Raw genomic sequence first — 16,234 nt, 5'->3', positions numbered from 1 at the left:
TTTTACAATCGCTAGGCTATACAACATACTTCCTATGAGGTGGGTAATTATAGAGTGGGAGGTTAGATGACCTGCCTTCAAAGTCACACCGTAAGTCTGATAGCTGGGACTAGAACCCATGCATCTGGTCGTCTTGTTCCCAGCTCTCACATCTAACTTGTACTCTAGCATGGCTACTGCTAAGATGGCTGTAAGTTGGATCATTGCATGCCGGTTCTCTAAAGCTGATGGCATTGGCGGCCTGCATTGTAGAACTCTGCCCTTTGGCTGTGCTATCATGAAGTGTCGGTAGCCGGTAGGGTCCATGCCAGGAAATGTGGAAGAAAGTAACCCAACATGGCAGTGGAGCACTGAGAATAGATAAATGTGGCTTCAGTAATGCTGTATTGGTGTCAAAGGAACCCGACTGTATTGCTGATTTGAGGGCTTGAGTGACTCCTGTTAAACAAAGAAATGTCAGCAGACAAATCAAGAGATCGGCCCACGTTAGCAAAAAAAAACTTGAGTGTGAGGTAGTCATGTAGCTACTACGCTCTAGACATTTCAGTCTTCATTCCCAATAACATGCTCTGTTCCGACACTCTTTCCTTACCCAAGTACTATATAGTGGGTTGAGGATGATCACAGCATTAGAATGACTGGCCTTCACTCTGACTAGTTTTGGGTTTCGGTAAATAGATGTGTTTGGGTTTTTTGTATCTGAGCAAAAAATGTAAGGTAAGTTTGTTTGTTTTTTCTTTTGTTTGTGAAGTCTTTTTGTCCTGCTTCCTAGCCATGCATCTTCTGCATAGAGCAGTGAGCATCTCTTCAGAGTTCCTTTTTTCTGTTTGGCTAACCTGGCTCCTTTCCAGCTATTAATTATTTTAAGCCACTGGTTAGCAGGACATGGATGTTCTACACTGTCCATTTTCTTACTGATTGATAGCACCTGCACAGTAACTAATTAAATGCTCAACACTTAACTGGATGAGTCAGCTGCTGGAAAATATCAGCAGTATCTCTAAGAGATTTTCAGGAATCCTAAAAACTGTGGACAGCACACATCCTTTTGTTAGGGTTGTTTACTGAACTTTTGAAATGTCTGTGGGCTTACAGTATCTGTCCAGCAAAGATCACCATGGTTTTTTTCCTTTCTTTTTGAATTTGGTGGAATCTCCCACCTAGTATCCAGGGCAGCACTAAGGGTGCATTTTGCCTAACAACCATAGTACATTGGGTGCCAGCCAATAGGTTAAACAAACTCTCCCCTAGGACACTTTGCTGCAGAGAATTTACTTAATTTAAAACTCAGTTTAATAATCTGCAGAGACTCTGTCTGCTTAACTCAAAGCTTCTGATTTTTCTCTCTCCTTCGATCCCTCGTGTCTGATATTCTAGCGTCTGGTGGTGAAGCCAGATCAGCTAATAAAACGGCGTGGGAAGCTCGGATTAGTTGGAGTTAATCTTGACCTGGATCAGGTGAAGGCTTGGCTCAAACCCCGTCTGGGACAAGAAACTACGGTAGGTACGGAGCGTATTGACCGAGGTTCTAATGGCAGATGTAGCAGTGAAGAGATGAAAAGTTACTTGTATTGCTCTGACCCTTTCGTGCTATAAACCTGATCTTTAGCGGGCTTTGTATGTTACTTTCTATGTGCCAGGTTATCCCTCTCGCATATACCAGTGTAAGGCAGGAATAATCATTGAAGTGATGCTGATGGAAAACCAAGTGAGAGGAGAATCTGACCTATGTGTATCTACTGTTGGGAATTAAGCACCATTTGGTAGCCCACTGATGGCACCGTTCAGTCGACTTACTACCCATTATTAGTATCCAATGACTAAGCCTATTGGAGACACTGTCAGTAGAAAAAAAGTGGTGAATTCCCCCTGAATTCTCGTGTCATTCTAAATATCTGTCCCCACTTAGGAGTCAGCACTGCCTCTCGTTGGGGTGGCTGTTCCATTTTACTGGTGCCCAAAGTAGCTATAACAAGACTGACCTAAAAGCAAAGTCCTCACATCGCCCCTTCGTTGTTGCCAGCCAGCGTATTAGTCACTGTGTGTTGGCTGACGCTGGAGTCTTATGTCAGTCCTCATTTTAATTGGATGCTGTCTTGTAACTTTTCTCCTGGGAACACTCTGACGATGATAAAGACATCTGTTACCTCAGCCTCTGCATCTCAGGAGTTGGAGTCTTGCTGCCTGGAGGTAACCAAGGCCTTGTCGTTACTATGACTGATATACAGCTGGCTCCATCACTGAGATGCACAGCAGGGGTTGCAAAGCCACTCCTGAAGCACGTTGTGAAATGGGGCAGGCAGCTACATCCGGGTAGGGCTGCCCCTTGAGAAACAAGGGGTGTTGACATATCTGCTGAGGATAATGCAAGGGCCATGTCTGAATGAGTGGGCTCAGCATGGGGGCATGGGCTCCTGACCCAGTATTTATCTCTCTTCCCCCGCTTTTCCTAAATGTGTTGAGCCTTTAACGGCATAAAAAAATCATTCAGGGTAAAAACCCATTTAAAAAAAGATTAAATCAGACAAGGCATTTTGTTATCCATAAAACAGACCTTTTGGAGACCTGATTATTCTATCTTCATATACATTTCTGCCCCCATGCCCTCCAAATTAATGTTCAGGGCTTGTGAAAGTGGGGGACGATAGCACTAGTTAGACTGAGGCAGATTAGACTACAGACACTCCCCGACTTATGCAATCGTTCCATTCCAAAACGCCTTGCGTAACTTGAATTTTGCATAAGTCGGAAACGTATACCCAACCATTACGCCCCAAAAAATCCCTTCCTATTTCTAGCTTACAGAACTTTTTCCATAAGTGCAGGTTTGCGTAAGTCGGGACTTGCATAACCCGGGGAGCGTCTGGAGTTTTAACCTTGGGTTTTGCAGGCTGCCTTACATAACTCTGCTGATGATCCTCACTCCTGACCTGCAGCCCACTGACATCCCAGTCTTGGGTCTTGTGAGCAGGGGCTGATCACTTCAAATTGCGCACTGGTTTGGGGATCTGGACAACTGTCTACTATTAAAGAACCACCAAGCTCATTTTACGTGATGACTTAAGATGGCATTTGAAACCAGGTGATCACTAATATTTATAACCCACAGTGTGAGCCTAGGGGACAGGTCTCTGTCCCTCTACAGCTTGTGTTTGGGAAATGGTTCCTCCCAAGCCTGCTTTTCAGGGCTGATGCGGGTGTTGATCTCCTGGGTGTTGACTGCATCCTGCCTTGTCGGAACCCAGCCTGTGAGCTGCTGCCTGTGGCTGGGCAAATAGATTGCAGCCTATGTTGATGCCCTGTCGTTTTTGCCATTCATCTGAGGATAAAGCTGTTCTGGTGCTTTTGTGCGCCCTAGCTGATGTAAGCTGTCAGCCCAAGGCAAAGAGGACAAAAACTGGCTATTCATCTGACGATAACCCTTCAGAAAATCAGCCATTAACAATGTCCAATGAGAAAATTTGGGTCCTCCTGCCCCATGCTGGTAATAACACTGTGGGGTGTGTGTTAGTTACAGAAAGTTAAGGGAGGGACAACAGTACATGCATCTCATGTAGCACTTAGTACTGAACTAAGTGTTGCCTTTTGGAAGTATTGTACTTCCGGGATGTGAAGTGGCAAACTTATTACATCGCAGTTTGAGTAAGACCAGCAGTGGCCATTGGAAAGGGGGGGGAAGACTGACTTCATAGTAATGTCAGTACAATGTCATAGATTGCCAGCTTTCTGGAGAGAAGAGACCATGGGGAGGTGGGAGACACTGAGCTCTGAGAAGGCTTCCTGAAGCTTCATGTGAGTGTTGAAATGCCACAGACTAGCTCAGTGGTCTTCATAGCAGCAGTAGTGTGCGCTGCCATGCTGGAGTGTGGAGATACTGGTTTCAGGAATACATATTCCAACCAATAGAGATTGTTGGGAATTGATTTGAGTCAGAGCAGTGTTAGACATCCTGGAGTGTGTGTCTGCCATGTCTTAGCTGTGGCTACTGCGTGAAGCTTTAATGGTGTGTCTCTCTCCTATCAACAGATTGCTAAAGCTACAGGTATCCTTAAGAACTTCCTGATCGAGCCCTTCGTCCCTCACAAGCAGGTTGGTATTGCAATTAAAACACAAAAGTGCTCCAAAATCTTGTTTGGCCCAGACTGACTGACTGCTCTTAGGGATGGAGAAAGCAAGCACTTGGGTGGATGTCAGAAAGGTGATGAGGCTGACCATGTTTTCGCTGAGAAATAAAGAGCTTTAGAATCTTTGCACAGAGACAGTGATTTACAGCTGCACTGGTCGGTTGCTTTTCCTCCCCACTAGGAGGCGATCCTGCCGCAGTAAAGATCACATGGGAACAGGCAATAAATTGTTCCTCCAATCTGGTGGCTGTCAAGCAGGAAGAAGAAAGAGTGCTAAAGTGAGACAATTTACGTGGTATTTAGGGAGATGTAGCTACCACATAATCTTCCCCTGCCTTGGTCTGTGGTGTTGGTTATATGCTACTTTCAATATCTGAAACTGAGGTTCCCTCATTTTCCCCAAATGAGCATTGTGCTGGCACCTTAACAGGCTTCTGAAGCCCGTACTTAAGCTGTTTAAAATGGGAGCAGATTGCATCTGACCAAGGAAACTACAGGTCCTAGGATATGATATGCCCAGTGGAAGCTGTTGTGATCAAACTGGAGCATCATGTGTTGGGACCTGAAGTCTCCCCAGGCTGCCCCTCCAAGCGCAGCCACGTAATAGTCTATAGAATTCCCTGGGATGCATTAAGAACGTCTCTGATGGACGCCAACTACTCCTGGGTTGGGTTTTTCAATGAGTTAACTTGGGCACCCCTGGAAATTTAGCTAAGCAGTGCCGTTGCTGGGTGTGACTTACTAGCAAATGTTCATCCCCCTGATCTGTGCCACAGGAAGAAGAGTTCTACGTGTGCATCTATGCTGCCCGCGAGGGGGACTACGTGCTCTTCCACCATCAAGGGGGTGTGGACGTGGGAGATGTTGATGCCAAAGCTCAGAAGCTCTTGGTGAGGGTGGATGAAAAGCTCAGTGCATCCGATGTGAAAAAACATCTCCTGGTGCACGCACTGGAGGAGAAGAAAGAGTAAGCAGGAATATAATTCTACATCCTATATGCCCCCAGTCCCAGTGTTCTGTATGTCAACTCTCCTTCCCAAAAGCTCTCACGTTTCAGTGGAGTTGATCCTCATTTTTCTCCATGAATGTTCCTCTATGGCTTATGAGTATGGGCAGGAATGTGCAACACATCCCAAACAATCTAAATTCCTTGGGGTTGTCTGTTTCCTATTGAGCTGCAAAAGGCATATTTTACATTCAGCCCAAGGACAGCCCTTTTCCCCCCATGATTCTTTATGTAAGGGCAGGACAATTCCTGGAGTCTGATTGCTATGTCTTGCAGGGCTTGTAAAACTACTTGAATCCAGTAGTTGGTGGCTGATTATGGAAAGGTATGATTCCTTGTCCTAGGTGAGCTACTTGAGATTTTATAGCCTCTCGATATTAAAAGCTTATTTCAGATTGATCTGCAGATTTCAAAGCTAACTGTTAAGCTTCTAGTTAAAGATGATGCAGATAACTAATCTCATATTTCATTATTTGGAAACACAATTGCTGAAGGCCTTCTTTTGAGATGCACCTCATCAGGCTCTTAGATCTACTCTTGTTCACTCCAGTCTTTCCTTTCTCTGGCTAATGGGCCTTGAAGTTGAGTTCTGACAAAAGATGCACATCTGTCAGATTTCTGCCTCCTAATGAGATTAAACCAGATGGAAACATCAGATAAGTCTTGAGACGATAACATTTTCTCTGCAGTTTTTTTTTTCTAGTGGGGGTTTAATTAAGTTGAGTCATCCGGGTCCTGACCTCTGAGTCATTACCCAGACATCTTCCCTTGAAAATGAATGTGAATGAAAGAAATTGATAGAAGGTAGGATCTCCACAGACAAAGATGATAAAGGAACTGGGACAGGCTCTTCTATATCTGTTATCTGTCTACCTGCTCTAATTAATTTATGTATTTTAATTTTTGTGCAGTGTCCTGGCTAGCTTCATATCTGGCCTTTTCAACCTTTACGAAGACTTGTATTTCACGTACCTGGAGATAAATCCACTAGGTAACTCTGATGTCTTGGGGAGAGGGTAGAAGAATCACTGCAGGGTTGCTTTGTTTTAATAGTGATATTTTGTTCATCCTTCCACGTTCTATACAGGTCAAAGTAATACCTAAGCAAAAGTGATACAAAAAAATGCACAGGCTTTCCATGAGTAGTTAATTATATACATCTGAGATACAGACTGTATACTGCATGTGTTAGTTTCAAGCAGTATAATTGGCTGAGGCAAACAAAGTTTTGTTGGGTGAATCTTAGGTAAACTCGGGGCCCTACACAGGAGGGAATCGGATCATTTTCAGAAGATGTCTCTAGTGATGTAATTGGCCTGGTTTGGCTATAGAATACTCTGAATGGCTTTAAAGAAAGCAGTGGAAAGATCCCTGCATGTTAAATTCTGTGCAAGCAGACTGCAGTTTTCATACAGGTTTTTAAAATTCTCTGTAGATTTTGGTGTACTAATGTGTGTTCCTGATGGGTAACTTGTACCCATCAGGGCAAGGTGGTCTGTGTATCAAACAGACACTCAGAATTTTGTGGTGTCCATTTGCCATGGATAGTAGAATTAGACCCTTCCCCTCCCCCTGCCAAAAAAAAGGGGGGTGGACTTTGAGATGGCTCTCTTTTGGTGAAGGTCACCTCTATAGTCAATAATATAAAGAAAAAATCAAAGAGGCCACCACTCCTAATATAGAAAGCATCACAAAATATCCAGTTATTGGGGAATCCATATTGTTAATCCATGCAAAAGACTAACTCTGGTGTATCTCTTAATACAGTCGTGACTAAAGATGGCGTCTATGTTCTGGATTTGGCTGCAAAGATTGACGCTACTGCTGACTACGTCTGCAAAGTGAAATGGGGGGATGTGGAGTTCCCCCCACCCTTTGGCAGAGAGGCTTATCCAGAGGCAAGTAAAGAATCCACCATTGCACAGTTAACGAGAAACCATTCTCCATATACATAGGTCAAAGTGTGCATGACACAGATGGGGCTTCCCTTTCTTATACAGCCTTGTCACCATAGTTCATGGTTTCTGACAAAGATGACCTGGTAAATACTAGATGTGGCCCATAGCTCATGGTAGTACTTACTTTGTTGTTCACATAATGCCCAGTAATAGGACTCTTAGCTATAGCCATTTTTCATCATTACATGGATCTTCCTTGGGCTGCTCTTCTCTTCTCTCTCATTTAGAATTTTTACCTTCCTTACTAACTGGAGGATCAAATTTAACTGCATTGAATTAAATGGCAGGTATGCTACTGTGTGTGGTGGGGTTTTTGTGTATTTTAATACTGTGCAAGTGTTGTCTGTGTTGGAAGGAAAGCCCCTGCCATGTTAGCTAACCATAGCTGTTTGCTGTGCCATATCATGCTGATGGTGCTTCTAGAGTCAATGGTCACTCAGCATTTCTGTTTATAATCCTCACACACACACACTCAGGAGTTATAACTTGTGCAAAATCTCTCTGGGCTGAAGTTTGATGTGTTGATCCAAGAAGAGAATTTTCGTCTATCAGACTTTGAAATAAAATATTACCTCTGAAACCAGTTGCTGGCCTGCGAAATCAAGAACAAGAAAAAATTGGGTAGGATTTTTCAAGTACCTTAGGAATACAAATTTCATTGAAGTCAACAGAACTTGTGCTTCGAAATTACTTAGGCACTTCTAAAAATCCTACTCCATATAGAGAGCTACCAGCAGCACCCGAGATCGTTGAGTGTGGTGCGCACACACTAATTATTATGCAAAAACTTCTTTCAGATGTTTGGGCTGGCACTTCTGGAAGACTTGTCTGTTGTGCAGACCATTCACTTTAATAATCCTAATGATGCTTAAATTGGGAAAGGTTTTTTGTAATATGGCCAAGAAATCCATTTAGTTATTTCCCCTGCCATGTAACTTGCTGGGAGCCAACACTTAACTCAATTTGCTCTTTAATGGATTTGTTTAATTTCAGGCTGTCTGAATCGTCCCCCTGCAAGTCACTCTGAAGGTTATTACGTCTCTATGCTCATTGAGAATGTTAATGAACTCTAATTACAGTGCTTAGCATGCCTGGTAAAAGAACACAATAGCAAGCCAAATGATGGCTCTTCTCCATGATTAGATCTCTGGCTGCAGCTTAGTTAGAAAGTTTATAACTAAGGGTGCTTTGGTACCATCCTTCCCCTACTTTACATCACTGAAGGTCAGCGGAGAGATTTTGAAACAGTGGAGTTCGGTGTAAAGGACTGTTTGGAGAAACGTTTCCCCAATTGAGGCATGTGGGGACATGGAACCTGGGAGCTTTCAAAATTGAACATGGGCAGCAAAGTAAAATTCCCATCTTGAAGTGACAGAACAAATACAGACAGAAATTTAAACCGCGGTGCAGCCCAGTCAAGTTATAACTGGCTCTACATGACACTCACAAAGGCTCTTTACCTACAGATGGGTGGTCTTAACTCCTACATGGTCAGGAGGAATGTGTCCAGTAACGAGACATTTTAAAACTGGACTGGACAAAGCCCAGGAGATCATATGGTAGAGAACAGCCTTGCCCTGCTTCTAAGGGGACAGGGTTAGATGAAACTGAGTAGCTTTCTTCCACTTCTGATTTCTAGGTTTCTGGATAGAAATACAAATAGATGGGTGTTGCCAAAGTAGGTGACTAACTGTAGCCTGGTGTCCAACAACAAGAATTAAAAGACACTAGGACATATGTGGTGGGCCTGACTTTCTGAAGTTCTGAGCACGCACAATTTCAGTTTAAGTTAAGGGGAGCTGCAGGGGCTCAGCACCTCTGGAAATCAGGCCCAGTCTCCCTAACCCAGCCTGCTCCACAAGGAGTGCTGTCCTCTACCAAAAAAGAGGGGGACTTCCAAAACGTTTGTCTGTCTGCAGGAAGCCTATATCGCTGATCTGGACGCAAAGAGCGGAGCCAGCTTGAAACTGACTCTTCTCAATCCCAAGGGGAGGATCTGGACGATGGTGGCTGGAGGAGGCGCATCTGTGGTCTATAGGTACCAAGCACATGTTTCTATAGGGGACAGAGGACTCTAACCCTAGAGAGCTGCCATTGGAAAATAATTGATGGAGCTTTTGGAAAAAAGGGGTTTTCCCAGTGCAAGCAACTCCCAAGCCGTGTGTGCTTGGGAGTAGGGGTGGCTAGAAAACAAGAAATCGGTTTTATGAAAAATTTTGAGGTTTTTACAACCAAGGCCTGTCGCATTTTTTCACAAAAAGGTTTGAGAGAGACCGCAGAGTAGCCAGTAGCCCTGTGGTTAGGGCACTCATTTGGGATATGGGAGATCCATGCTTAAGTGTCCAGTCTACCTGAGTGAGATGAGGGAATTAAAGCTGGGTCTCCCAAATCACAAGTGAGTGCCTAACGCCGTGCTATTGGCTATTCTGCGGCAGGTCTTTCTCTTCTCTTTTCTCTCTTCTCTTCTCTTCTCATTTTGATCAGAAATTCTATCCTGGACCTGAGAAATCTTCCTGATAAAAACTTAATTGAAACTGATGCATTTCATCGAAACCTGAACTTTTTGTGGAATTAACATTTTCCAGTGAAAAAAGTTTTGTTGGAAAAACTCCTAACCAGCTGTATTTGGGTCCTGTTTAGAGCCAGGACCAGCTGCCATGAGGCATCCCCTTTCAGGGTGCAATATGTTTGTGTCCTTGTTACATACCAAATACAACTTAATTCGGGGAGGTAGGTAAACCTATGAAGCATGCTTTAAGCAGTGCTCTCAGGAGAGGAATCCAAACCCAACTTAAAGGACTGCCCCCTGGCCACCTCCCCATGGCCTTCTTCAAAACCTCTCTTCCCATCTCCAGCTTGAGGAATGCAGTCTTGGCTGAGGCAATCTCTAGCATGCTCCTAGATGTTGCTGAGGAGCCTCCAGCACCTCCCAGACTCTGCTAGGGCTTTTCTGATCTCTGCCTGGTTGTGAAGTACATTTCCTCTGTGTTTTGGAAGGGAAGAAGCTAGTTAAATGTTATGTTTAAAGCCGTGACTTCCTCGTGGTGGTCATTGGTTTATTTTGTTTTGTCTTCTGTCCCACAGCCTCACATCTCAAAGGGCTTCCCCTCACCTCTGGGAAATGTATTTGGGATTAATCATAGTAAGCGTCATGTGGAAAGCCTCTTTGTTTTCAGGATATAGTCTGGCCACTCTAACTCCTTCTGACAACCACCTCTACCCCTGCTTCCTCCACCTGAGTGTTTGTGAAGTTTTATTAGGGCTTTTGAAGTGCTTTTGAAGAATATTTAGCATTTCCAAGTGATCTTTTGTGTCTTTCTTACAGTGACACCATTTGTGATCTGGGGGGTGTAAATGAACTGGCAAACTATGGGGAATACTCTGGAGCCCCTAGTGAGCAGCAGACCTACGACTATGCTAAGACCATTCTCTCCCTCATGACTCGGGAGAAGCACCCAGAGGGTAAGAAAGGACATCTGAGATTCTGACTCTAGAGATTGCAGTCAGATCTGTTACAGGAACTCTTCCATGAGCAGTCGAAGGAGCTCAGCTATCCAGTTGTAGCAGCAAAAACACTGAACAGATTTGAGCTGCTATCATGTTTGGATGTCTGAACAGCTTACTGAGCTGTGGCATAGCCTCCCAAAGCAAGCAGTAGAAGCTCCATCACATGGGATGTTCAAAACATTAGACAATGTCTTATTGTGGCCTGTTAGGATGGATGATTGGCACCTAATGGGTCTCCTCCCATGAAAGTTAGAGATGACAAAAGCCAGTATCTTTGGAATGGTAAATGATACAAGTTTGGACCATCTGGCTCTTATCAGAAAACTTTTTGCTTCGCTATTGCAGGCACAATCCCATTTCTTAACAAACATCTCCCATACTCTGGCTAGCCATTCTGTACAGGGCTGTGGTTAGCAGCCAGAACTGAGAGACCCTTTGGCTGTCTCTGCCACCTCCTAAGCAGCTTAACACTTAAGTGTCCTGCCAGTGTTCTAGCAGCTGTTTGTTGTTCTCCTCTTTTTCCCTAAGGCAAAATCCTGATAATTGGAGGCAGCATTGCTAACTTCACCAACGTGGCAGCCACCTTTAAGGTACCATATGATTCTGAAACACGAGGAAATGTGTATCCTGTTGGGTATCATCAACACACATCCATACTCCCAACTGGTCTCCTTTTTGGCAGTCTCAGCAGAGAGACTAAGGACTGAGTAATTTCCCTCTGCTCCACAGGCACTGTCTATCTGTACCGGGGTTGGAATATGTGTTGGGGAGGGAGGCTGCATGATGTGATTCTTGCATTGCTTATGCAGTACTATTTCCAAGAGTACTTAATTCACTCGGCAGAGTGAAGGAAAGGCTGCACAGAGGACCCAGGTGTGATGCCTAGTCTCTCACTCCCTGGGCCGGCAGGAGTTCAGGATTAATGCTCTGCACCATAGCACGTTAGACCCTATTCAAAAAGAAAAGGAGTACTTGTGGCACCTTAGAGACTAACAAATTTATTTGAGCATAAGCTTTCGTGAGCTATAGCTCACTAACACGGCTGCTACTCTGAAACCTATGCAAACCCCAGTCTCTCATGCCCCAGTATAGACAGGATTGACAGGCACTGCAGAAACAAGCCACTTGGGAAGATGTTCAAGAGTGCCCCCTTCTGGCCAGTTATGGAGAGTGTCTCATGGACTCTGATCCAATACAACGGTAACTGTGGTTTTCAAAGACTTGGAGTATAAAGCAGGAGAAGGTGTTCTGAATTCCAAGAGGGATGTGGAAGGTGGGAGAGAGAGGACCTCTCTCTCCACTAACAGACACCCATATGTTCTGTTTTAGGGTATTGTGAGAGCCATTAAGGATTACCAGGGCCCTTTGAAAGAGCATGGGGTGAGGATCTTTGTGCGGAGAGGAGGCCCTAACTACCAGGAAGGGTTGCGCGTCATGGGTGAAGTGGGTAAGGAAACTCAACCAACCACTTAAGCTTCATTTACTTTGTTGTCATTTTCTTGTTTCTGTTTTTCTTTTTTCAAACCTTGACACTTGGCCTCATTGGAGAATCAGTTGGGTCTTTTTTTCCCAAGCCTGATTAGGTTTTGTGTGTACTTGTGTGCAGGAAAAACCACCGGGATCCCGATCCATGTCTTTGGGACAGAGACCCACATGACAGCCATTGTAGGCATGGCGCTCGGCCAGCGACCTATACCTAATCAGCCTCCTGCAGCAGCCCACACTGCCAACTTCCTCCTCAATGCCAGCGGTAGCTCTTCTGTGAGTTTTCCAGCCACGGGGATCTTCTTTGTTCTTCTCAGTTTAAAGGAATCGCTGTAAACCTTTTTTAGAAAATAGTGAGAAGAAGAATGACAGCAGGGCTCTAATCCCCCAGAGTCCAATGGAAGCTTCTTGCAGGGGACTTTCCTCTGTGGATTAGTCAGGTTTAATGCAATAAGACTTTCAGGGCTGGCTGTCCCCTTGCTTTTGCTGTCCTAGGCCATATCCATGCTGTGCTTGAAACGCTTTTGGCTACAACTTATTTTAATCTGTACAGCATGATCTGTCCAACACCAAAAGTAAATCTCTTCCCAGGGAACTCCTGGCAGCAGCAATCCTGATTTAAATTCATATTCAGCTAACCCGTATCACATTCCTTTAAGCACAGGGAGTTGGCTCTCTTAATAGAGGAAATGTGTCGGTTACAATTTCTTCTCTCGGATTGGGGTGCTTTTTGTCTTTCAGCCCTGAGAACATTGCCAGGGAAGCTTAATACATAGTTAAAATACTCTGCAATGCTCAGTAAACTAGAATAGGTTGTCTCACTGTAGATCCATGCTCTGACTTTAATTTATTTTATGGTTTAAATCCAGTATTAAAAGAATTACAGTTTTTTATGTGAAAAGTGACATTTTTTGCAATATGAACCTTTTTGCCTGCTGTAACATAGGGTATGATCCAAAGCCCACTTCAAGTCAATGGAAAGACTCCCAATGACTTCACGGGGCTTTCAATGGGGCTCCTACCAAATACAAACTGGCCCCATTTCACAGCTGGTGTGACTTCCTTGACCCATTTTTTTCCCCACAAGCCTCGAATACAATCCAATAAAAAACTACTTAAAAATGTGGCATTACCTCTTGGGAACCTGTCTAATCCAGACTCCCAGATGTGTGGGGGTTTTACAGCCTGTGGAGTCCTGGCATTACTCTGCATTAGGTGTAAGAAAAGGCACAATTTAAACAAGGTTTGTGCCTGTTTCCACCCATCTAGCCAATCTTGCAGTGAATCCTCCTAATAACAAACTGGTGATGTCTCAAATGCAGGAATGTGATTTTCAGCACCAAATACAGTCTCCAGTGGGTCATCTTGCAGCTGGGGTGAATGCATCCCTTAGAAACGCAGCCCCTTACTACCCTCCAGAGGTGGGGGTGGCATCTGAAACATTTGATTCCAAAATTAATTTTCTTTTATTTTTTGTGGAGGATACACACTGCCAAAGTCCGTTGCTAGCTCTCAAGAAGTAGTGCATCAGGAAACCCCATTCTGCTGTGTCCTCTCTTGCTGACCCTGCTCCTGGGTTCTCTTTCAGACACCAGCACCAAGCAGAACTGCCTCGTTTTCTGAGTGCAAACCTGATGGGATTGTTCCAGCCAAGAAAGCAAAGCCCACGACGCCCCCTGGTAAGCCTGGGGTTCTGATGGATCGTGAACAGCACTGCTTTCTCACCCTTCCTTCTCTGGCTGCCAGTTGTTCCAGGAGTGAGTCCCAGTGCCTACTCTTGCCCTCTACCATGTTCCAGCCTGGCATAGGGGAGGACAGTCTTTGCTACCCGTATTTGTGGATAATGAGCAAGAATCTTGCTGTAGCTTGGATGTAGCTGTTTTTTAAATAGTTCTCATTTCGAGTCCCCCTAGATTATAAAAGATGAGTCAGAGTTGTCTTTGACTCAGGATGTGTCCTCCCGGGGAAATAGCTAAACTTGAGAATTCCAGCTTTTTCAGCTCATGTTACGTAGGTGTAGCCAAGAAGTAGAATATTCTCCAGGTTGGTAGGGGTTGGGTTTTTTGTTTTGGTTTTTTGTGTTTTTTTTTCTTTTTGGATGTGCTCAGATAGTAGGCAGTTGAAGGCCACATAAGTACCTAGAAAGACATTCCTTGCATATGGATCTTCCTGGACTAATGCAATTTGCATGTTTGTTGAAAACCTTGCTAGTGCAATAGAGGTCATGGCCTAGTTCATGAATCTGATAACATCATGGGTTTTCATTATGTTTTTCAAGGTTTCTTAATTCAGACATCTGGGAACTCTCTCTGGCTTGACACTATAGTTTTGGACATACTTGTTAGAAACTTCTGCAGAGAAGGGCTTGGCTTATGACTGGAAGCTAATAGCAGAGTTGGGGATAGGGAGCTGGTTTGTGAAAGACGGTCAGATTCTTGGTTTTCTTCCTCAAATTTGAAGGAGATGCTGACCTTGTTATGTATGTACAGAAAAGTGAATGATTTTGGTGAGACTAAGTGCTGTTCCTAGTAGGCCAGATCACAAGAGCCAGGACTGCTATCATAGTTAGTACTAGCTGGAAATTCTATGGGCAGTCGTAGCAAAGAGGTTGAAAATTAAATGGATTGTGGAGACTGTAACGTGTCTTATAATGCTGAGGGCTGCGCTGCTTGAGCCTGAAATATATCCACATTGGGCTGAGCAAAGATTCTTGGGTGGTGAAATTACAAGTTTGATCTCCAGTTATCTGGAAGGCAGATGTTTTGACTTCAGTTCTTTGGAGCTGCTGGTATCATGTCTTATCGCATTGGGGCAACCTAGCAATTTTTTGTTAATATGCTTATTTTCCTCTATTTTTAAAACACTCCATCTAGTGTGCCCTCTTGCTTTTCAGCGTTTGCTTTTAATGAAAAAGCTCTGTGCGGGGCAGGGAGGGCACAATCTAACCAACTCACCAGGCACCCTGATGGGCTGTCAGGGCTGACAACAGCCAGAGTTCTCTGTTCCATCAGTTGTCATATTGTTGCATTGGTGATTCTCTCTTTAACAGATTCAGCCCCAGCTTCAAGACCTGTGCAAGGTAGGACACGTGTGACTAGCTGAATGTGTCTCGCCTTGCTGACAGCTGACTTTTTTTTTCCTTCCCCTCCATTTTCTCTCTCCAAAAGTTTGCAGTGTTGCCTGGCCCTGCACCTCTTCCCCTCCCCGCTCCCATGCAGCCTCTGTAGCACAGCACCACTCTAACTTTTCAGCTGTTTTTGAAACGCAGATCTGATGCTCATTTGTTCCAGGGGCGGTTGTCTTATGGGGGGCGGGGACAAATTTCAGGCCAAAAGAAGAGAGCTTATTAGGGGGAAGATGTGAATGAATGAGCAGTTGCCTGGTTTAACGCGGGCACACTGCGAAAGGTTTGATTCTCTTAAAAACCCAGATATTATTAGGAAGATTTTGATGTTTATTTTACTGAGAATCAGGTACGTGTGTTTTTTTTTTTAAAAACACATTTTATTTGTATGCTTAAATGGGTGCATAGTAATGCAGATACCATCTGTCTGTGTTTGTGATTCATGCAAAGTGCAGAGGACAGTCTTTTGGATCAACCCCAAGTTGTGGTGGCTTCACATTTAAGCATGGGCTTAGTTCTTACTGAAGTCATGGGACTTAAGCATGTTTCTAAGCCCTTTGCTGAATGAGGATGGACTGCTGGGTCAGGGCCTAACTGAAGTTAGAAACGATTGCCATAATATGGCATAGCAGCAAGGCGCGGGGGCCTAGCTCCACTGTCTCATGGCAGTGACAGCAAAGACTCCAGAGTTCTAATTCTGGCTCTGCTGCTGACCTGCTTTGTGGCCTCAACTAAGTCACATTAGCTCTCTGGGCTTCTGTCCCTGTTTCATAAAGGGTGGTAATGACACCTCCTGGAGTATCCTGGAGAAATATAAAGACACAAATGCCAAAGATTTTTTTGTTTTCGGACTAGAATTGTTTTGAGATGTGAGCTAAGAGCAACCAGTCTGAATTAGCAGTCTGTATGCTCATGGGGATGGGGAAAATTGTGAATTTTACAAAAGGAGCAGGGTGGTATCTTATAATGCAGGTAAATAGCATTAAGGATTCTACAAAGCCAGAAAGAACCTAGCTGGGTTTTCAGTTCC

General features: G+C 44.3%; 1 protein-coding gene across 1 annotated transcript in view; it reads left to right on the top strand.

The window, feature by feature from the left end:
* ACLY (ATP citrate lyase) overlaps positions 1-16,234 on the top strand; it is a 44,789-nt gene that overhangs the window by 15,063 nt on the left and 13,492 nt on the right. The window contains exons 3-14 of the mRNA XM_077806087.1: positions 1,378-1,500; positions 4,027-4,089; positions 4,901-5,091; positions 6,042-6,121; positions 6,898-7,028; positions 9,008-9,126; positions 10,414-10,550; positions 11,124-11,185; positions 11,925-12,042; positions 12,202-12,356; positions 13,669-13,759; positions 15,130-15,159. Of these exons, the coding sequence (XP_077662213.1) occupies positions 1,378-1,500; positions 4,027-4,089; positions 4,901-5,091; positions 6,042-6,121; positions 6,898-7,028; positions 9,008-9,126; positions 10,414-10,550; positions 11,124-11,185; positions 11,925-12,042; positions 12,202-12,356; positions 13,669-13,759; positions 15,130-15,159 (1,300 nt within the window). The remainder of the gene's footprint in view (positions 1-1,377; positions 1,501-4,026; positions 4,090-4,900; positions 5,092-6,041; positions 6,122-6,897; positions 7,029-9,007; positions 9,127-10,413; positions 10,551-11,123; positions 11,186-11,924; positions 12,043-12,201; positions 12,357-13,668; positions 13,760-15,129; positions 15,160-16,234) is intronic.

This window comes from Eretmochelys imbricata, chromosome 27 (genome assembly GCF_965152235.1).
Source record: "Eretmochelys imbricata isolate rEreImb1 chromosome 27, rEreImb1.hap1, whole genome shotgun sequence".
Lineage (NCBI taxonomy): Eukaryota > Metazoa > Chordata > Testudines > Cheloniidae > Eretmochelys > Eretmochelys imbricata.
The sequence above is the reverse complement of the archived record's forward strand: the minus strand, read 5'-3'. Positions and strand labels throughout refer to the sequence as shown.